The sequence below is a fragment of the Tamandua tetradactyla genome, chromosome 2, assembly GCF_023851605.1.
Source record: "Tamandua tetradactyla isolate mTamTet1 chromosome 2, mTamTet1.pri, whole genome shotgun sequence".
NCBI lineage: Eukaryota > Metazoa > Chordata > Mammalia > Pilosa > Myrmecophagidae > Tamandua > Tamandua tetradactyla.
Genome location: NC_135328.1, coordinates 176,303,310 through 176,325,429, shown reverse-complemented (window position 1 = coordinate 176,325,429; position 22,120 = coordinate 176,303,310). Strand labels below are relative to the sequence as shown.

At 53.7% G+C, this 22,120-nt stretch overlaps 2 protein-coding genes and 1 long non-coding RNA gene across 3 annotated transcripts; 1 reads left to right on the top strand and 2 right to left on the bottom strand.

Annotated features, from left to right (window-relative positions):
* Positions 1 to 2,748: 2,748 nt before the first annotated feature.
* TMEM275 (transmembrane protein 275) lies at positions 2,749 to 3,313 on the bottom strand. Its single transcript, XM_077136675.1, has one exon. The coding sequence runs from the start codon at positions 3,311 to 3,313 to the stop codon at positions 2,780 to 2,782; it is 534 nt and encodes a 177-aa protein (XP_076992790.1). The 3' UTR covers positions 2,749 to 2,779.
* Positions 3,314 to 6,012: 2,699 nt separating this feature from the next.
* On the top strand, positions 6,013 to 11,544 carry LOC143663166 (uncharacterized). Its single transcript, XR_013165835.1, has 3 exons — positions 6,013 to 6,374; positions 6,551 to 6,664; positions 11,358 to 11,544. It is a non-coding gene; the product is annotated as an uncharacterized LOC143663166 (long non-coding RNA).
* Positions 11,545 to 14,920: 3,376 nt separating this feature from the next.
* Positions 14,921 to 17,894, bottom strand: KNCN (kinocilin). Its single transcript, XM_077136652.1, has 4 exons — positions 17,744 to 17,894; positions 16,596 to 16,664; positions 15,836 to 15,910; positions 14,921 to 15,000 (listed from the first exon to the last, which is right to left on the bottom strand). Exons 1-4 carry the CDS (start codon positions 17,892 to 17,894, stop codon positions 14,921 to 14,923), a joined length of 375 nt encoding a protein of 124 aa, XP_076992767.1.
* Positions 17,895 to 22,120: the final 4,226 nt, after the last annotated feature.

Below are 22,120 nucleotides of genomic sequence, written 5' to 3'. Positions count from 1 at the left end.
ATCTGAGACTCTTAGGCCCGGAGGTGGGAGTTGGGGCTTGCTCTCATCCCAGGGCCCTTCTGCAGCACCCTGCAGGAATTGCATCCCTGCTCAGATTCCTCAAGGTCAAGGAGCTCATACCCGCCTTGTGGGTCACTCTGCCTGTCAACATCGTGTCTTCCTCTTTAACAAAAACCTGCTTCCCCATTGGACTGCTCAAAACCCAGAGTTGCCCTCAGAGCCTGGGGCCTGCCTGGAGCCTGTCCTGGAGACAAGAGCACATCTCCCAGCCTCAGTGGGTATAGAGGGGGTTGCTCTCAAGCCTCATTAGCTCCTTGTTGGCCACGATGCCTGATCCTCAGTTTTCACCCAGGTAGGGGTGGGAGGGGAGGAGGCCCCTGTGTAGCAGAACTGGAGTGATATTGGGGGGACTTTGCTGGGGCAAAGTGGGTCCTGAAGTTTAGAGAATCTCTCCTGGTGAGCCTGTGGGGAGGACGGAGAGTGGCACAGTGGGACGAATGATGACCTTCAGCTGGGGGTGACAGTGGAAGGGACTCCAGGGAGCCAATACCATCCACACCCCCATACTATTCGCTCATATTCTTGCTTCGCAGCTCCGTGGACCTTGAGCCCTTATCACAGGCTTGTACTTCCTTCTCAGGAGCCAGGCTCTCAGGCCAGGATCTGGAAGACTTCTGGGTTGTGCTGGGGGAACAAACAAGGAGCCCTGAAGATGTAGTTTCAGGCATCTGCCAGCAGGTGGAAGAGGGATTTGGGGTGGGCCTGGCATTCCAGGGCTAGGCTCTGGGGTGGTGGGTGAAGGCGGTAGGAGAAGAGTGATCCAGACTACACCCCAAATGGCATCAGGGTCAGGGATCAGTCTGGGCGCCCCTCTTGCTTCCTTCTCCACCAAGGCAGCAGGTGGCGTCTGAGGCCACAGACCAATGGATCAGGAGAGATGGGATTGGAGGCTGGGGAAGCAGCCTTCCTTACACACACACACACACCCCCACACACCCACACACACCCCGGCTGGTGATATGGTGATAGGGAAATGCACACACACACACACACACACACACACACACCCCGGCTGGTGATAGGGAAATGCACACACACACACACACACACACACACCGGCTGGCAATAGGGAAATGCAACACACATACACCGGCTGGCGATAGGGAAATGCACTGAGATGAGGACAGTGCCCAGGGTCTGAATGCTTCTTTGAAGGTTAGGGCCCATGTGAATTGAGAGCAATGACTTGTTCAACACCTGCTGGGATGGATTCGTTCTTCTCCAGGTCTGCAGGATGGGACCAGGAGACAGCAGGAGAGGCAGGGGTGGAGATAGGGGCTGAGGCGGAGCCCAGGTCTGATGGTAAGTACTGGGATGCAGGAGATGAGAAAGTGAGGCTGACGGAGCCAAGGGTGGGTGGGCAGGGGGTTACAGCCAGCAAAGGATGGTGGGACAGTGTAGCGACCACCACAGGGCACTGCTTGCCTAGGTCCCTGGAGGGAGATGAAGGGCTGGCCTTGGACTGCAGTTTCTTGCCCCCCGGTCTCCTGGCCCGTGGTTTCTTCCCGTAAGGCACACCACATCCTCCTACTAGGCACCCTTGCCCACTTGAAAAGGCTACAGACTAGGTCCAAACTTTACAGGCCCCACGAGCCTAGGAGAAGGGCCTGGAGTCTGCACAGCCTGGGGGGAGCCCCTCTTCCCTCACCATTGCCCTTGGGTGACCTGGTCCTCACCCACCACCACACAGATTCCCACATGCTTGTATGATCTCAGACAGTGTAACCCACATGCTCCCACACTCCGCATCTCCCACGTGTAGTCAGACAATCCCACCCGCAGTCACACTTATATATCCACCTGGCCCTCCAATCTGACACATCCGTCCCCTCAGACATTCACAGGCATACCCAGTCTCAGACACACAGTCTTTTGTTCACACTCACACACCCTTCTCCTCCGGGACTTCTTTCTAGCTCTCTATAAGAGGGGCTGGTGTTAGGATGACGAAGCAGTCAGCAGCTGGCTGGGAAGACCCCAGCATCCAGGGTGCTGAGCCAACGCTCCACAGTCAGCCCTTCCCTCCCCACCCGTGCCAGGCCGAGCACGGACTCCAAAGACGCTTTATTGAGAAGCGAGGCACAGCGGAATGCACAGTGCAGCACAGGCAAGGGAGGCGGACAGCCGCACTGTTGACAGTGAAGCCCCCTCAACGTTAACCCCTTTTGGGGCCCCAGCCTCAGCTCCCCCCACTTACAGTCAGGTAGAAAGAGTGGGGTATGCTCAACCCAGCTCTACCCTAGGGACTAGCCTGACCTAAGTCAGAACCCACCCACCCACCTCCATCCCAACCCCTAGCCGCCTTCCCCTCTCCCCAGGGCAATTAATCCCAAAAGGCCATGTTGGCCTAGAGCAAGGATGAAGGGTCGGGTAGGAGAGGAAGCTGGGAGGGGCTTTTCCAGTGTGTGGGGAGGGAAGACGGACCAGGCCAACCCTCCCCTTCTCCTCCCCCTCTGCTGGTAGGTAGCCCCCCTCACGGTGCCCAAATACCACAGGACTGGGAAAGGGGCGTGTCAGGGCTCCCAGGTCTCGGAGCGCAGCAGACACCAGCTAAGGGCTCTGCTCTCTCCCCCTCCAGAAGTTCAGGAGCTGGAACGGATGGTGCCACCTGTGCCCAGCACGGAAACCTTATGAATTTTTTTTTCTTTCTTTTCTTTGCTTATATGGCACTGAATAGAGGGAACCCGGGGAGCAGAGCCAGGGCCAGAGGTCCGGTCCGCTAGGGCGCGGCCCGCTCCCGGGGCAGGTTGTCTTGGACTCCGGTGTGCGGCGTGCAGGCGGCTGCGGGCGCGAGGACGTCCAGGGCGAAGGGCCCGGGGCCGGGGCTGGAGCGGCCAGAGGACGCGGCCGAGACGGCGGGGCTCAACTGCACGGCGGTGGTGTCCTGCGCCGTGCGCTCACTGCTCTCCATCTCCAGCGCCACGGGCCCCGCGTGGCCGCCGCCCTGGCCGGGTCCGGCGGCTGCAGCGGAGCGCGCGCCGGTCGCGGGGCCCCGGCTGCTGCACACGCAACAGGCGATGAAGAAGCCGAGCGCCGCCACGAGCAGCGCCGGCCCCACGATGAGCGGCGCATTGTGCCCGGGCAGGAAGGAGGCGAAGGCGCCCACCAGCGTCACGTTCACGCCGGCCAACAGCATGCACAGACCGCAAGCGCAGCACAGGGCTGGCGACGGCAGGCCCAGCAGCCGACCCTGCCCGTGCCCTGCCGGAGGCGCCCGGGTCCGGGGCCCATCGCTCTTCTCTGCGGGCGGCATGGGCCTGGGACCTCAGGCACCACGCGTCAAGCTCTCCCCTGCCGTGGGCCCCGACTAGCCCACATGGCCCGGGCCGGTCTCCGAGTCGTCCTGTGGGCACAGAGCAAGAGGTCAGCAGGGGTCCAAGGCCCATGCATTTCAGCTGGAGTCCACCCCTAGTCTCGGTTATGTGGTTACATTCAGTGCCTTGGTGTGCAGCCCCCTGCCTCTGTCTCTGGAAAGCAACAACCCACCACATATGGGAAGAGTCTGCCCATTGTTTCCCTACCCAGTCTCTGGAGTCCTTATGGTTAATTTTGCCATCTTCTGTTCTTCCCCACTTCCTCTTGTCCTCCTGACAGACACAGCCCCTCCATCTCCTCTCCTCCAGGAAGCCTTCCTGGGCTAATTAAGGAAAAGAGTAAATGGCTGCAAAGTGCCCAGCACAGTGTCTAGCCCATTTTAGGTGCTCATTCAATGATAATCATCATGATCAACAGTTGTTGAGCAACAGTAGGATTACAGAGCAGGTGGCTGTCCTTAGGATTTAGATAAGTCCTTCCCCCAACTTCCAGATGATCTGGTTCAGCTCTTCCTTGCTCAGCTGAAGAAACTGCAGCTCAGAGAGGTTTAGCAATTTGTCCAAGTTCCGGTGCAAAAGACTTAAATGAGCTGCTGCCTGGCCTAGGATCTTGTAAGCATCACAGTTACATGAACTTTCCTAAACATCCAGTGAGGTCCTGGGGTAAGTGACCACATGAAAATGAGAAGCTTCTGATGCTGTGGGTGGCCAGCAAGAAGGGTCGGTCCCCGCCTAGGCTGGGCTGGGCTGTAGTAAGCCCAAGGCCCGTGGCACTTTCTAGCCTGGGCATTCAGTGATTAGATTCCAGTTCCACCCCTCCACACCCCCAACTCAGGATGCTCCTGTGGAACCTGGGCTCAAAAGTCCTATTGCTGGATGCTAGAATTCCTTTCCAGGATTCTAAAGTTGTACCTGGTTCTGGGATCTATCACTGCATTCCAGAATTCTGGGAATGCATGCAGAAGCAAGGGGAATGTAATTAGAGCCTAGGAATTCCTGACTCCTGTTCGAGGATTACGTTCTATAACATAAAATCACAGGTATAAAGGCCCTCAAAAGATGAGTTCATAGCTAGTGGGCTGTGTTAGAATTATGGCCCTGAGTGGGGATGAGAGGGCAGCAGTCAGATGGTACCACAGGTGGGAGCAGAGCATGTGGGGGGTGGGGCCTGGACAGGACCTGGACAGGTGGCCTACCTCACTATGTTTCACTGTCATCACCTGTAATGTGTTGCTAATAATAGAACCTGTCTCATGGAGTACAGTAAGAATTGAATGCTTTATGCTAACTTGCTTAGAACACTGGCACATAGTGAATATTCAGTACATATTCACCATTGGTGGTTGTGGAAGTTGTTAGAGGAGGGGGCTAAGAGAGCTCAGATCTGGGAAGTGAGTCATGCTGGGTTTGAATACAGAAGAGTTGGTGTGTCCCCTACCTAGGCTGAAGTACCACAGCAACTGGCCCTGAATTGTCCTTCCTGCATGTCTAAAGCTTGCATACAGCAGGGTTAGGGAAAGCTTGATGATCGAGTGAGTGAGAACACGGTCTAGTGCCAGGGAGGGCACCTGCTAGCTCAGTGCCTCACTCGACACATGTTGGAAACCAGTCTGGCTCACGCAGGTATGACAGCCACCTTCTGGCCGGTCCAGGGCTGATGGCACCAGGGCTCCCTCCCCTCGGGCCATGGCAAGAGGTGGCAGTCTACTGGGACTCCAGTCAGGAGCACATGTTGCCATGCTGAGCTGATGGGAAGTCAGAAGTCCCAAAATCCTGGCAAAGGAAGCACACATTGACCTTTGAGGGCAACGACAGACCCCATGGCACTTAGGAAGCTCCATGTTTCATGAACCACCTGCTCTCTCTAACCAGCAACTGTTGGATCTTTCAGGTAAATATAATAACCACTAAAGGCGGACTACACTTTACAGTTTGCAAAGCACTTTCACACTCATAATATCCATGAATCCCCACGCCAGCTTGGCATTTATTAATAGGCACATTTTACGACTGAGGAAACTGAGGCTCAGGGAGGGAAGTAGATTGGGGTTCTGCTGGCTGGTTTAAATAGAAGAAAAGACATCCTGAGATGAAGGTCAGAGAACAGGTAATCTTGCTTCATTTTAAAGCGAACCAAAGCCACCTTTGATATTATTTGACCAAGGCAGGGTCTTCATTCACTGCGGAAAGATTTGGCCTGAAGCTTCTGGTGTCCCTGATGAAGGGGATGGAATCCCAGTCTCTACCTCAGGCAGAGAAAGGATAAGGGCAGGTGGGCACTGGGCTTAACGCTGAAGTTGCTTCCACCCTGGTTAATGGGAATCTTGGGTGCATTAAATGTTGAGGTTGCTCCGCCATTGCAATTCAGTTTGCACCATCATTTCCATTTGGGGGCTATGGCCCTCCAGTTGTTGCCATTGCTGAGGTCAGTCCTGTTTTTTTGTGGGTGCTCTGGCAGCTGTGTGGTGTGTCATTAGGGCTATTTACTAACTGTTCTCAGTTCTCTCCTCTTCTGGGCATGGGGTAAGATTATACTTACTGGCTGCTTTATCATTAGGTGGGACCATGGGACTGGTTCTGGCTAATGAATTGTGACACGTGTCACAATTGCAGGCTGGAGCATTTACTTACTGAAGCAGGGCCCTCTATGCTGAGCTATGGCTATCCTGAATCCTCCAAGCTCAGCCCTCAACCAACGGCCTAAGTAGGAGGGCAGGTCGTTTCTCTGAAGCTTGAGTTGTTAGAACTGGAAAAGACCCTAACTCTAATGAGTACTCTGAGCTGTGAGCCTGAAGGCGGGGAAACCGAGGTTTGGAGTGGAGAAGGTCATGGAAGGAGTCTGTGGCCGAGCCAGACCAGAGCTAGGCCTTTTGGAACCCAGCCCGGGCTCTGAACACTGCCATTCAGCTCAGCTGCCCATGGCCTTGGCCAACCAGTCTACCCTCCCTCCCTCCCGGCCTCTGGACAGGGAGGCCTTGAGGCCTCTATTTGTGGGTTCAGGTCAGAAACAGTTTGGTGGTTTTAGAGGCAGACATGAGAGTCTGGGTCTCAGATGACCAGGGTTCTTGACTTTGGTTTGGTTCGGCAACGTGGGAGGGTTGGGGGCCCCTTCTCTAGGCCTTAGCTACTTTATTGTAAAGGGAGGGTTTTAACTAGTTTATTGTCTTTGAACTTAGGTCCCTTGGTTGACCTGCCACCTCACCCTGTCAACTAACTGAAGTTTGTGAAGGTGGAAATGGGAACATGGTACAGGAATTATTATCAATATATCAAAAGACACTATCACAATGGTACATTTATTTTTAATATAGCTGTGCTTAATCATTGAAATGCCCAAAATTCTTTGCTTTGACCTGGGATTAAGTCACTTCTGTGAGAAGCCACCTGCAGCCCACAGGGTCTGCTTATGGGGGAGGAGCACTCTCACCGAGCACTCTAGTTCAAGCATGATCCCTGCAATTATATATTCAGTCCTCACTCCAACCCTATGAACTGTGCAATCCTCTCCCCAGTTCACAGTGAAGAAACTGAGGCTCGGAGAGGTGAAGGGCTGGGATTCAAAACCAGTTCTAGCCAAACTGAAAGCCCATGTTGTTTCTGCTATACCAGAAATTCTGCTTACTGGAAAGTATATCTATGTCTGATTCCCATGCTAATCATGGACAAGCAAGGAACTCAAGGGGGTGGTCTCAGTAGGTGGAGGCAGGACCTCCTGGGGAGGGGGTCTCCATCTGGAGTCCTTGGTCTGCCCCACCCCCCAATCCCTGGCCCCAGTTGCTTGACTAGCCTCTGGGAGAGGCGGCTGTGGCTGCTGGTCCAGACATCAGCCACTGGCCCCAGTCCCTGTCTTCCATGGGTGACCAAGTCCCTCATTTACTTCGTCTGCACTCTTTACCCCTCTTCATCCCCTTCACCCCTGTGAAATTCTCTATGCCCCTTAGTCTTAGCCCTCTATTCCCCCACAGTTCCTAAAAGTCTGGGCCAGCTACCTCCCCTGCCCCACCTCCCTCCAGCCCACTGTTCTCCCTATCCCCCAAACCCTCCCCTTTCCACTGGCACCCCTATCCTTAGGGAACCTCCCACATCACCATTACTCATTGCCCGCTGGGGCTTACTCACTACACTGGAAGCTCTCAGCTTCTGCTGACTGAATTCTGCCTCCCCAGGGCCCAAAGAACTGCCAGCTCCCTCACCAACCCCTCCCCCCAAGCCAATCCCACGGGCCCTTCCCCACCCCAGTGTGAGGTGGGGACAGGTTGGTGGCTGTCCTACATACACAAAGGTTCCCTATGCTAGAAACAAAGCTCAAAGATGAAGCCTGAAGGTCAGGCTTCCCAGCTCCTGCATCTGACTCCTGAGCCCCATTACCCTCATCCCTGAGTACCTGTGCATGTGTGCATTCACATTCAGTGACCAATACATCCAGACCTGTGCATGTGTGCATGCACACTCAGTGACCAATATATCCAGACCTGTGCATGTGTGCATGCACTCTCAGTGACCAATATATCCAGACCTGTGCATGTGTGCATGCACTCTCAGTGACCACATATACCCAGAAACACAAACACACAACAGGCATACTCTGCGCCTGCCCCTCTGTGGAGATGGACTGTTGCCCAGCAGGGGTACCTCTGGAGATCCCTCACTGTCTGGGAGTTGGGGGTGGAGGGGAGATGCTTTGGTGGTGGGGAGAGCAGGAGCCCCTTGGAGAGATGGGGGGAGCTCTGAGTTCAGTTCTAGCTGCTCTGATGGGGGCCTACCATTTAAAATGGATCTTCATATGTAATCGTTCCTCTCACTGGGACTCAGTTTCCTCATCAGGAGGCAGGGAATTTGGTCTAGATGGTCTCTGCTGGGTCCTGCGGGCTCTGGCTTTTGGCACAAAAGCTGAGGGGACCAAAGACATAGGACTCATCCTTGGCCCTCTCTGCAGAGACCATAGCTCTGTGCTCATTAGACCAATCCTCTGCACTCGTCCAGACAAAAGTGACCTCAGCTGCCAGGGGACCTCCTGCTACATTCTGGTGGTCCCTGGTGCTCTCAGACATAGTCACCAACTCCTCAAGCCACAGCTCCCAGTAGAGGCCATGCGTGTCCCAGACCCAGAACTCCAGCCTCAGTCTAGGTCCCCAGCCCCATCCCAAGCAACTCAGTTGCCTGGAGTCAACAGTAGAGGGGGAAGGAGTGGACATCAGACTGGCTGGAGTGGAACTGCCCCTCCCATCACTTCTCCTTGCAAGGCTTTGGTACTAGGTTGCTTTCTCTCCCAGCCTAAGTCCTGCTTCCCCCAAGGGGCTTAAACATGTATGTACACCACCCAACTCTCTGCCTTCTTAGTTCTTTGACTCCTCAACTCCAATGCCCAAGTCCTCCATTCCACTTCAGCTACCCTCCCCCATCACCACACCTGGGACCTCCTCACCCTCTCATCACTCCACCTCTGAGAAACCCAGACATCCCGCTTTCAAGTATAATCCCATTGCTACCACTAAGCAAACACTTACTGTGTGCCAAACATTGTCCTCAGCCCCTTTATATATATTAACTCATTTAAGCCCTACAACAACCCTATTAGATAGATGCTATTGCTATCCCTATTGTACAGATGGGGAAATAGAGGTGCAGAGAGGTTAAATTACTTGCCTAAGGGTCAGAGCTGGGATTCACACCTGGGTGTCTCCAAATCTGTATTCTTCACCGCAACTCCACACAACCTCTTACATTCTCTCACATGGAATCCCTGGGACTCTTCACATTTCCCCATCACCTCTTGCCTCCCCTTCTAATCTGCATACACCTGAGAACTCACGCTGCCTTACTTTACTCACTCTCTTGCAAAACCCTTAACTTGTTCCTTTGTCTGCCAGCAGATGACCTTGCATCAGTCCATCTTTCTATCTCCTCCAGGTCTGTGCCCAAACTGCTAAGCCTAGAAGGCAAAGAGAAAGTCACAAGCCAGGCAGCGTGGGCTTCTGTCATCCACATCACTCAGGCCCTCAAGGTTCCCTGGAAATCCTTCCTAGTCAGGGCTCAGCCCCCACCCCTGGCCTGGGAGTCACCCCTCTGGACACACTCCAGCATCTCCCATCTTGAAACAAAATCAAACCCTTCCTCAACTCACTTCAGCCTCCAGCAAACACTCTCACTCCTTCTTGAAAGAACAGTCTACACTCTCCTTTTCAAGAAATAACCCACTTCAGTCTGGTTTGGCCCCATCATGCTGCTGATTCTGCTTTCACCAAGGTCACCAGCCTCCTCCTTGTTGCTGAGTCCCACCAGCACTGCTCAGCCCTTACTTAATTTGAACTCTCCACAGGCTTTTTGAACCCTCCCTCCTAGAATCATTTTCTTCTTCTTGGAAACAGGCACCTTAAACTTCATTTTCTCCCCCTCAGCCTCTCTCTCCTGTTCCCTCTGGCCGCCACCCACACATTTCCAACCCATCACCATCACCTTCCTCTCTAGTTCCACTGCCGCCCCTGTCCTCCTCTCCTCACTCTCTACCCCTGTGGGTTAGAATCCCTTCTTGGCGCCCCATCTGCTGATGTCCCAGCCCTAGCCCCCCTCCAGGCAGCCCTCCTGTTATTGCTCTTGCTGAGCTGAATTCTGAATTCCTCGGGTGTGGTCCCTGAATATGCTGTTCCCCGCACCTAAACCATGTATCTACTTTATCTTCATTTGGCTAACTCCAGCTCAAGCTTTGCATCGAAGCTTCCGGAAGCCTTTCTTAACTCCCCAAGTCAGGGGAATTAAGAACTCCTTCCCAACACTATGACTCCTGGGGTTCAGGTGTGTACCCCCAGGCTTCCCTGAGGGTCAGGATGACATCCACATCGTTTATTGCCTTATCCCATCATGGAGTGTGGAGGGTCTGATGCGCCCTAGGTCAGATTAAGTGAATGGTGGAGGGAGGAATTAGTCCAAGGAGGTGCTGGCGTCTGCAGTCTGGCTTCATGTCTGCCTCTTGGTTTTGAAGTGGATTTATGCCCACTTTTCTCCGACTCCGAATTCCTTCCTCACTTTGGGCCTTGGGGAGGGTGAGGCAGGCAACCGGCCTGGGTGGATTCTAAGGCAGATCCTTACTGAGTTAAGGGGGTGGGGGGCACACTAAGGAGGACAGGAGGGGGCCCAAGGCAGCCGCTCCATGCTGTGTGTCTCCTCTTCCCCCGTTTCCCTTTTTGTCTCCTCTCTCTTTTCTGAGAACTCCTAAAAGCTACAGGTCCCCGAGCCTTCCCGTCTTGAGTTCAAAGCTGGGCAAAAGCACTCTATCTCCTCCATTCCTTAAAACAGCCCCTTTTCATCCCCTTCTCACCGCCTCTCCCTCTCTTCCCTTCCCCTCCCTTCAGCGATGCCTCCCCCGCCCCGGAGCTTTACTTGCCTGAGCCGGTCCGGTGGACACTTCCCTGCGGGTCCTGACCCGGCCAACCTCTGAGCACCCTGAGCCAGCCCTAGGGAGGGATTCCGTGAGAGAGTCAGAGAGCAGCTAGCGGGGCGCCGGAGCGCCGGGTCGCGTCTGCAGCTTGCAAACTTAGAGGCGGCTGGGGGAGAGGGGGCGGGCAGTGGCGTGGGGGGAGGCTGGAGAGTGCGGTGGTGGTGGGAGCGGCAGGCGGGGACCCACCTGGCTTCGGATCAGCTTCCTGGGCTGAGCTGCTTGGAGATCCTGGATTCAGTCCTCGAGGATGGGGCGGCAGCCCCTGGCCTCCCTCCCGGCGCCGAGGGCAGGAGGCGGGGGCGGGTGGGACACCGGTGCTGCAAGCTGGAGGCGAGACGCGCAGACCCGCTGCTGCTCGGCTCCCTCCGTGCAGCCCCCAAGCCGGGCGCCCGCCCCTCGCTGCAGCAGCGGGTGGGGAGGGGCCGAGCGAGCGGGAGCCGGGGCGGGGGAGAGCCGCCTCCAGGTCCCCGGGGTCTTTCTCGGAGAGTCCGTTACTGACCCTCTCCGTTCTCACGAAGTATCCTTCGTCCTCCCTTTCCCTTCTCTAGGTGTCCAGGTTTGGAGTACCCGTGCAAATAACTCCTCGCCCGCCCACACAGTCTCCAGCCTGTACTTTCTTAGTCTGATATGGATACGACGTTTAACTCACTCTACCGCCGGAGGTTAGGTAGCTGGCTGGCTCTGCCTGCAGCCTCAGATGGGTTCCCCACCGTCCCTGGAGGAGGTGTTGGGGCGGTGGGGGGAGGGGACCAGGAAAAAATTTCTCCCTCCTGGAATCAGTTTCTTCCTCTTGGAAACCGGCACCTTAAACTTTATTTTCTCCCACAAAGCCCAGACTCAGCACCACTGAGTTAGTTTTCATTACCACTTCCCCCATCAACCACCTACTGCCTCCTAGAAGGGGGTGTGACCAGAAGCCTCATATCCGGGATAGAGTCTATCTCTTAGTGGGATTTATAAGAACTTGTTGGGGGTGAAGGGTAGGGAGGGAGTGCTAGGTAGGAGGCTGGATTAATTAGAGAGAGGACTGGATGGGAGCCTAAGGTGCCAGCTTTCCAGACCCTGGAGGGGCATCTCCTCCAACGTCCCTGTTCACTCATCTCTTCCTCCCTTCATAAGCTCTCTGTGATGGTGAACCGTGTGCCAGATCTTTCATCCCATCAGTGCCCCTGTGTGGGAAGTGCTTCAATCACCCCCAATTGGCAGATGAGGAAGCTGAAGCCCAAGGCCCACAGCTTCTTTCCCAGATCCTGTGGGTGGGGTGCAGGACTAGTTGTGAGTCTCATCTCCACACTCCAATTCCAGCCTCTTGTCAGTCCTATTCCAGGTTGGCCCGGAAGGGGTATGACTTGAAGGGGGCCGCAGGGACCAAGCAGTCTCTACTGTTGGTTCACCGCTGGATTTTTAGCACCCAGTCCAGGGCCCCGAATAGCCACAGTCCTGATGTCAGAACAGGGCTGATGGAGGGAGCTAATTTTGTTCACTGAACAGGTCGCCAGGAAGAGCCCATCTGAGGAGCTGTCCGCATCCCGTGCCCTCCCTCCCTCCCCTTCCCTCACCCCATCTCCAGAAGTATGGGAGGGTTTTAGAGCTGCTCAGAAGTAAGAGGACACTTCCCCCTCCTTCCCCGCATCCAATCCCACCACCATTCCCACCCACCTCCCACAGAGCATGGAAGGGGTGAATGCACATACCCCACATGGATCACTCCCGTGACCTGGGGGAGGATGTTTCTAGACATTCACCCAGACTGGGGCCTGGGAAGAAATTCTAAAAAGCCCATGGCAAAAAAAAAAGCCCAAGGCAAGGGCAAAAAAATCCATCAGAGGCCCAGGCCTTGAGAACTCCCACCCAGCCTCAAGGGACCTTTGAACCTCCTCTCCAATTGACATAGCTCTTGCCTTTTTATGTGTTTGTCCTTAATTTATTCTATCCTAACCCTTGCACTGCTTGTGTCTGGCTCCGCCAGGCATTGGGGATACCAGGATGATTCTGATCCAGGCCCTGTCTTGGAGAAATTAAGGTGGGAGGGGTGGATTGTAGGTGTATGGGTGGGGGACACCCTCCCCAGAGCTCAGGCTCTGCATCACCACTCCAACACTCCCCTCCTTCCTTGGGCGTCTCTTTGGGGTTCTGTGGGTGAAGGTTGAAGATGGATAGGAGAAAGGGTTTCCTTGTTGATCAGGGAAAGGGCCACTAGGCCTGAGTAATTGTGGTTGATGATGTTGAGGAAAAGGAAGAGAAGGAGCAGGAAGGAGGGTGGTGGAGAGGTGGGAACTGTAAGGAGGGAGGAAGTTGATTTTCTTTAGGTCTGAAGAACCAAAGTCTCCTCAACTGGCCAGGTTTTGTGAAAGTCAGCCCTTTTCTGGAGGCATAGTCTGTTCCACCATGGTCACGGAGTTGGTCCCCCTGGACCGTGCAGCCGGACAGCAGGTAGTAGAGCCTTGGGCTGGAGAGGTGGGAGACATGGATGCAAGGCCTGGTTCCACCAACTTTTGCTGTGGGTTTTGGATGAGTCCTTTTCCTTGCAGGGCTTCAGCTTTACCATCTGTACAATGAGATGGTCCCTCCCATTTTTGTTTTGTTCCCCAACATCCACTGGGTGTCTTGTGTGCTTGACCCTGTGGTCCCCACTCCCTCTGGAGAGAAATAGACAATGGCCATTCAGAATGATTTGTGCTGTGATGGAGGGAAGCCTCAGGGCTGTGGGACCACAAGGAAGTCAAGGAAACTTCCAAGAGAAGGTGTCATCTGCACTGATCTTTGAAGAATGAGACTATTCCTAGTTTGTCTTCTGCTCACCAAACCAAGGCAGAGGCCACGTGGAGCAGATGTTCCTGGGGAGGTCACGCAGCTATGCTCTGCCTTAAGGGTACAACTGTATGAAGATAGGGGTAGGGGTAGTGCAACGTCTTCTGCACAGCCCCCACACCCTGGCAGGGTCCTCCTCTGCCCTAACCCTGTGGGCAGAAGGGACCTTGAAGTGGTTTTCCAGGGAAAGCCTAGGGAATTGTTTTTCCATCAAATTTAAAGTCACTAACATTTACTGAGCACCTACGGTGTGTCTTGCCCTGTGCTAGGGATTGGAAAAGGGGTAAGTTGAAGTAGATGCTTAATAGTTGTTTTTCTGAAAAATTAGACTCCATGCCTGCCTGGAGGTTGTCAAAAGCGAAGGAGACATAGGCAGGCCAAAGTGAATGACAAGAGGATTGTGGTTACACGGATGCTTTGAACTGGACCTTCAAAGAAGGGCAGTTTTGATAGACAGAGAGGAGCAGGGAGGGCCCTCTGGGAGTTCACCACAAAGTCTTAGAGGCAGGCATGTGTTTCGATTGTTCAGGAAGCCGTCTTGTGTAGAGCCAGATCACAGAAGTCATGGATGGCGGGGCTAAACATCAAGAGAATCAGGGGAGGGGTCAGTTAAAAAGTCACCTCCTCCTGAAAGCTTCCCCTGACTCCTGGGCCAGGTATGTGCTTCACTTGGGCTCCTGTCCTAGAAGTGATCATTCTGTGTATGACTCTCTCTCTGTGAATCTTTCTCCTCTAGAGACTCAGAGTCCCCCGAGGACATCCTCCCAGCTGGTTTACTCTACCTGGAGCCTTTCCCCAAGGAGTTGCCTGGGAGTTTTCAATATTCTAAAAAGAATCTAGTCCACACCCTCTATCCAGCCAGTTAACTCTGGAGACCCCAAGGCCAGGACTTGGGCACTGAGGGCCTCAACGAGGGCCCCCATCTGTGGTCCTGGTGGGTCTGTGGTCCTTTCCTGTGTGGCCAGGATGAAGCAAGGGACTGGGCCAAGTTGGTTGTAGTCAGGGCCTTGGTCCCCACATTCCAGAGAAACCAGCCAGTAGATCAAAAAGGGAGCGGAGCCACAGTCCAGAAAGAAAAACTAGGAAAGCCTGAAACCAGGAGGCCAGAGGGGACCTCCTGCCACACGCAGCTTCAGTTCCTGCCAGCACCGCGTGCAATCCCCTTGGGAGAGCCTTGGCCAGGATGGAGGCAGGGCTGGCTCCTCCAAGGCCTGGTTCATCTCTGGTTTGGATCTTCTTTTAACTTGGACTCCAGAAGACTCTGAGATAGGAGTGGCAGACAGGAAGGAGGGTCCAGCCCTTAGCCCTCCTCAGTCCCCCGGCCCCCTGGCTTCAGCTTCTCCAGCGTCCTGCTCACAGTGGACAGGCTTCTGCGGGCTCCTGGGGGAGAGACCAGGGACACGTGCTGGCTGAGCAGATGGACCCTCCTAGAGCCATCGGGGCCAGAGGGAATGGGGGTGCCGGATAGATTAGGGAGAGAGGGTGTCCCGGAGGTCAGGTTCAGCCTAGTATAAAAAGGCACCAGAGGGCAGAACAGCCCTTCAACAGCGAAAGCAGCACAGTTTAGAGCCAACCTGGCTCAATTACTTCCTGGCTGTGTAATCTTGAGCATGTCACTTAATCTCTTGGCGCCTAAGACATCCATCTATAAAATGGGGGCTAATTATGGTACCACTCTCCCAGGGCTGCTATGAGCATTCAACAAATTAGTGCCTGTAAAGTGCTTAGAACAGTGTCTGAAAGGAGACTTTTTGCTGAATAGTAGCATCCAGCCATTGGTAGCAGAGACTGGACTGGGGTCACCTTTGGGAAACTCTTGCCCTAGAATTTTCCAGGATTGGAATTGGGAATCAAGAAGATATCCTGTTTCCGGTACCAGCTCTGAGAGTCATATTCCACAATGAAAGAGGCTGAGGGGAAATAAACTGGGGTAGGGCACCTAGAGGAGGGGAAGGGGCAGTGAAGTGCCTCTGTCCCGGCGTCCAGGCTGGGCATGACAGGGACGCTCCAAGGACAAACAAGAGGAAAGTGGTTCCACTCGCAGCAGGAAGGGTTATAACAAAATACTTGGAGGAACTACCTGAAGATCCTGATTCCTGAGTTTTCAGCCTCTTCTGCATCTCCCAACTCTCCAGGCTTCTTCCTGGGTCCCCCAGGGCTCTGCTCAGCCAGAAAGGGACGTTGAAAGATCGACTCTGGGATTTCTGGAACTTACCTTCCTTATTACCATTGGCGCTGGCTCCTGCCTCCTCACAGTTCCGCCCTGCGTGGGGGTGGATTCTCAGGCTTCCTGCAGGATGAGACCCCCCCAACCCACCCAGGCACCCTGGTTAACAAGCCATTCCCAAATCAAGAACCAGGCTTAGAAAGGGAAATTCTGCCTGCTGTTTCATCTCCATCCCTGCTGCTGTCTCTGCTCCACTGAATTCCCAGCCCACATGGTCTGGGCTGATTTAGGTAGGGGGAATGGGCCCCGAGAAGGAGAAGATGGCAGGGTTTTGTTGTCGTTTTTATGGAAGTGGGGATCCTGGGGAGAGCTCCGGGACAGTTAAGCTCCATCAGGGTTAATGGAGATGGGATTCTGCATGTGAGGAAGATGGGATGAGGCTGGGCGGGGAGGGGCGGGGTGTGTGTGCTCTACAGGTGTCCTGGGGTGTTAGGGGAGGTAAAGGGCCTGCATGGGAACTCAGGGCTGCAGGGCAGAGATCTGGAGATTCTGGCGGATTGGGGGAGATGGAAGATTCCTCAAGAGAGATGGGTGTTCTGAGTGCTCTGAGCTGATTCAAGGCACCTTTGTAGCAGGCAGCAGCCTGGATTCTGCTGCTCTGTAGTCATGGCAACGCTTGCAAAACACAGACGCACAGAAACTCTAACACAGAGAGCCAGGAGCAGCTGCACACGGCGCGGGTCACAGACCTGCGGACGGACGAAGGGCCTGGCAGAGGGGTCTGCTGGGGGTGGGGGAGAAAACTTACCCAGCCTAGGCAGGAGGTGGTCCAGGTTGAACCGAGCCTTCAGGAAGGGGTAGATAAAGATGAGGAACCCTGAGAAGAGGAACACAGAGGGGTTGTGTGATGGGGAAGGGGGCCTGGCTCTTGTGAGGTGCGTGCGGCTGTGGGCAGACGGGAGCCTGCGTGGCTTATGAAGGTGATGTACGTGTGTGCAGGTTGGGGCTTGAGGGCGTGTAAGTGGGAGCCAGTGAGTGGGTGGGTGTGTGGGTCAGCCTTCTGTCCCTGGCCCCAGCCCCCAGCCCCCAGCCCCCAGGGAGCAGAGGCTAGGGGGAGGGAAGCAGGGCCTCTTCGGGGAAGGGGCCATGGGCTGTGAAGTTCCCAGGCTCCACCTGCCCAGGTGAAGAGTGGGTTGGCTTCCTTTGCCTCCCAGCTGGCTGGAAATGGGCCCAGCTGGCCCTTCACCAGCTCTCTCCACCCCCCCCCCACCTCCCCTGGGGCGTACCCTTGGGGCAGGACTATGGTTTGGCTGGGGGATCCTCAGGCCGCCCCTCCCCATCCCGACCTGGGGAGGGGGTGGCAGCAGAGTGGGTCTTTCCTCGCCCACTCCCACGTGGCCCCAGACCCAAGGGCCCCAGGCCCTGGAATTTGCAGGTACTGATGCTCAGAGCCTACCCAGCCTGTTGCCTCTGGGTCTGCTTTTGGCCTAGGGTAGTGGGGTTGGGTGAGGGATATTTGGGTCACTATGGGGATATTAGTGGAACTGGCCCAGACAGATAGATGGGCAGATGGCTGAACAGACAAATAGGTGCTGCGACACATAGAAAAGAAAAGGAAAGGCTTTGTCCTCTGATCCAAGGAAGGTCCTGCTGGGAACTCTGTCCTTTGGCCTGATCCCATCACCTCCACCCCAACAGGCTGTGATTCCACCACAAAGCCCAAGCACCAGAGGGAGAGCAGCCGGAAAGGACTGTGACATCCATCTTCCCGTCCCACAGTCCCCTCGCCCCCAGCGGCCCACGGCAAGGCTCCTCCCCCAACCTCCCCTGCTCTCTCTGTGCCTTACTCGCACTTCCAGCCTCCCTTCTCCCCAACTCAGTTCCTGTGGCCCCAGCCCTTCACCTGCCCCTGCTTCCTCTCCAGAATCTCCTCCTCCCGGCCCAGCACCGGCTCACCCAGCCCCGCAGCGCCGATGAACACACCACCCACGGCAGCCGCGGCTTTGGACACGGAGACCCCGATGATGATGCTGCCGGCCACCAAGCCGAGGGCCACGCAGGCCAGCTGCAGGCAGCGGAAGTCTCTGCTGCTGATGGGGATGTCCATGCAGGCCTGCCCAGGGCCTGTGCCCAGACACGTCCTGGAGGTCTCTGTCCTCTGGGATGTTCCCTTGTTTGGAGGTCCACCTTCAAGGTGGGAGTTCCTGGGCAGTGAGACTCTTGGCTTGTCACCCTGTGATTTATCTGCAACCCTATCTCGCAGCTCTCCTGGTGAGCCCTCAGCCCCACGGTGACCTGGAGGCTGTACCAGGTCTTGCCCAACCTACTCTTCCTTCTCTCAAGGCCTCTGGAGCTGGAGGTCACTTTTGGGACTCCTGCCTGGCCCCATTTCTGTCTTGGCTTCCAGAGTTCTAGGGAGCTGGGCCTGTCCCACGGGGCCCTCCACCGCCAGCCTTCTCCCAAGTGCTCCCTGCCCAGGTCATCCTGCACCTGCTCCCTGGAGGCTGCTCAACTGCCACTGAGCGTGGGCCAATTAAAGTTTAAAGCGATGGGGTGGGGGTGGAGAGAGGAAGGCAGCAGGGGCTGCTGAGTTATTCATGAGGCTGCAATGTGAGCTGCTCCCTGGGTCCTGGAGGCTCCCTGGGACAGCAGGCCCAGGTTCTGTGGTTGACTCCTGAGGGGACAGGATGAACGGGTGGCTTCACACGGGGTGCGGCAGCCAGGGCTGTGAGGAGACTCCCTGGTCACGTGCTTGGGACCCACTTTGCTGCCCTCTGACCTTTGGCCTGGACATACGCTTGGGGCCTCTGCTTGAAGACTCAGAGATAGACATGAAAGGAAACATGGACAACACTTAAGAGAGAGGAACAGAGGCCGGGACAGGAAGAGGAGACAAGGAGAGGCGTCCCTCCCAGTCCACCCTCTTCCGTGCCCACGTCTTCCCCTGCCTCCATCCCACCATCTTGCCAACCCCTGGGAACTGTACAGGGCTGAAGAGTCCTGGGATGAAGTTTGATCTTAGGGGATCTCTCTTCTTCAGGTGGGCTTGGCACCTGCCCCACTTTGAGTTACCAGTGGAATGAGAGCGATGAGCCCTTCCAGCCACCCTGGGATCCCTGGCTGGGAGCTGACAGGGAAAAGCAGTGGTGGAGGTGGTGGTGGGGGGGACGGGGGGGGGGCAGAGGGCGGGGTAAGGGGTAGAGGGCGGGGTAGGGGGTAGAGGGCGGGGTAGGGGGTAGAAGAAAACACATGCAGGGAAGGGTGGGGAAAGGAATTGGCAGGAGCGGGTGTTGGGAGTCTGGAGCAGGAGACTGGGACATGGCTGGTGTCTCTCGGTGCATCTATCCCTGCCTGTCTGACCTACTTACAGCCTCAGTAACCTGACCCCGCCTGGCTCTGAGCCCTGCCCTTCTGCCCCCAGCCTGGATCATTGCATTCTCTGGCCTTTAAGAAACAGGTCCTACCCCCTACCCCATAGACCCGTAATCTGGCCTTGACTCCAGCCCTGCACCTGAGCACAGTTCCCAGGGATCCCTGTCCACAGTTGTCTCGCTGGCGTCACTGGCCTCTCCTTGGAACCCCACTCTCTCCCCACCAGGTCTGCAGATGGAGGCTCAAAGTCTTCAGCCTCCTACTCCCTCCGCTGCAGCTCTCCCTGCCTCTGCGCCTCCCCTTTCCCCTCTGCTGCTCTCCCTTGTCTGTCTGCCTGGCCGGAGAGCACCTGCTCATCCTTTGGGAGAGCACCTGCTCATTCTTTGGGACCCTGCTTAGCCAGCCCTGCCCTGTGAAGCCTCCCTGAATAGATGAGCTGCTCCTGGGTGCCCACTCTGAAGGGCCCATCCTCCTGCCCTCGTAGACTGAGCTCCTCAGGGAGTATTTGAGGTGCCACCAAGCACCGCAGAGTGCGACCTTGGCTGTGCTTCTGGACACAAGGACCGAGCACGGAGAGAGGGCTTGGCTTCATGACCACTCAGGCAACAAAGAAGGGCTGTAGGCAACATTTCCCTCCTTCCTTTTTTTTTGTTTATTTGTTTTTGGCCATGATAAGACTTTTTTTTTTTTTTAAGTTGTGAAATATATAACAAAAAAGCAATAAATTTCAAAGTACATTGAGCATATAGTTATAGAACAGATTTCAGAGTCTGGCATGTGTTACTGTTCCACAATTTTAGGTTTTTCCTTCTAGTTGCTCCAAGGCACTGGAGACTAAAAGAAATATCAATATAATGATTCAGCAGCCATACTCATTCATTAAATCCTAACTTCTATGTAAAACCCCATCTTCTCCCTTGATCTTTCTCCCAATCTTTAGGGGTAGGTATTTGGACTATGCCCATCTAACTTTTTCATGTTGGAAAGGGGTGTCGATAATATGGGATAGGAGGATGGAATTAGTTGATGTTCTTGAGAGGCAGACCCCTCTGGGTTTCAGTATTTATCTGGCCTTGGAAAACATCTGAAGCTGTAGGTTTCCGGAAAGTAATCATAGTGCATGGAACTTTTGTAGAATCTCAGATAGAGCCCTAGGTGTTCTTTAGGGTTGGCAGGAATGATTTTGATTGGGGTTTGGCAAGCCATTGTAAATAGCATTAATTAATCTCAACAAATCAATTACAAGTAAAGAGGTTCAATCAGTCATAAAAATTTTCCCACAAAAATGTTTATTTGGTGCAAAATATATATTCTGGGTAGTGCATTACCTTATTTGACTTGTATGGCCAATTTAGTTGAACACCATAAGTATATGGAATCTTGTTTAGGGCATGAGATCTTGTTGGTTTGTACAGGTTAATGTGATGCCCAAAATATATCCCAGAGTAATTTGGGCAGAGAATAAAAAAGTATTTGCAAAGTCCTTTTGGGGGACTGGGAGGAAATATTAGACTTCTCCATCTGGGGAATTCCTGATATTCTCACTAGCACTGGGGACAACCAAATCAATAGGCTGAGCCCTCAATCTTGGGGTTCACCCATAGGAAATTTATTCCTGCAAAGGAGAAGCTAAGCCTATGTATAATTATGCCTAAGAGTTACCCTCAGAGAGTCTCTTTTGCTGCTCAGATGTGGACTCTCTCTCTAAGCCAACTCAGTAGGTGAATTCACTGCCCTTCCCTCTATGTGAGACATGACTCCCAGGAGTGTAAAGGGCTCCCTGGCAACGTGGGGCAGGACTCTTGGGGATAAGCTGAGACCCAGCATCATGGAATTGAGAAATTCTTCTTGACCAAAAGGGGGAAGAGAGAAATGAGATAAAATAAAGTTTCAGTGTCTGAGAGATTACAAACAGAGTTGAGAGGTTATCCTGGAAGTTATTCATATGCATATATAGAGATCTCTTTTTAGTTTATGGAATATTGGAGTGGATGGAGGGAAGTACCTGAAATTGTTGAGCTGTGTTCCAGTAGCCTTGATTCTTGAAGATGATTGTATAAAGGTATAGCATTTACAATTGTGACTATGTGATTGTGAAAACGTTGTGTCTGATGCTACTTTTACCCAGGGTATAGACAGATGAGTAAAAAAAATGGATAAAAATAAATGAATAATAGGGGAGATAAGGGGTAAAGTAAGTTGGGTAGATGGAAATACCAGTGGTCAATGAGAGGGAGGGATAAGGGGTATGGTGTGTATGAGTTTTTCTTTTTTCTTTTTCTAGAGGGATGCAAATGTTCTAAAAATGATCATGCTGATGAATACATGACAATGTGATGATATTGTGAGCACTGATTGTACACCATGTGTGGACTGTATGCATGTGAAGATTTCTCAATTAAAAAATATATATATATATAAAATCTTCCCATAAAGAAAAGCCCTAGACCAGAATGCTTCGCATTTGGAATTTTATCAAACATTCCAAAAAGAACTAGCACCAAGCCTGCTCAAACACTTCCAAAAAACTGAGGAAAAAGGAATGCTATCTAACTCATTTTATGAAGCTAACCTTACTCCAATACCAAAACTGGATAAAGATACTATAAGAAAAGAAAACTACAGATCATTCCCCCAATGAACATTAGATGCAAAAATTCTTAACAAAATACTAGCAAATCAAATCCAACTACACATTAAAAGAATTATACATCACAACCAAGTGGAGTTTATAGTAGGAATGCAAGGGTGGTTCAACACAAGAAAATCAATTGACATAATATGGTACATTAACAAATCAAAAGGGAAAAATCACATGATCATATAGATTGATGCTGAAAAAGCATTCGACAAAATTCAGCATCCTGTTCTGATAAAAACACTTCAGATGGGAGGAATAGAAGGAAACTTCCTCAATATCATAAAGGGCATATATGAAAAACCCATAGCCGGCATCATATT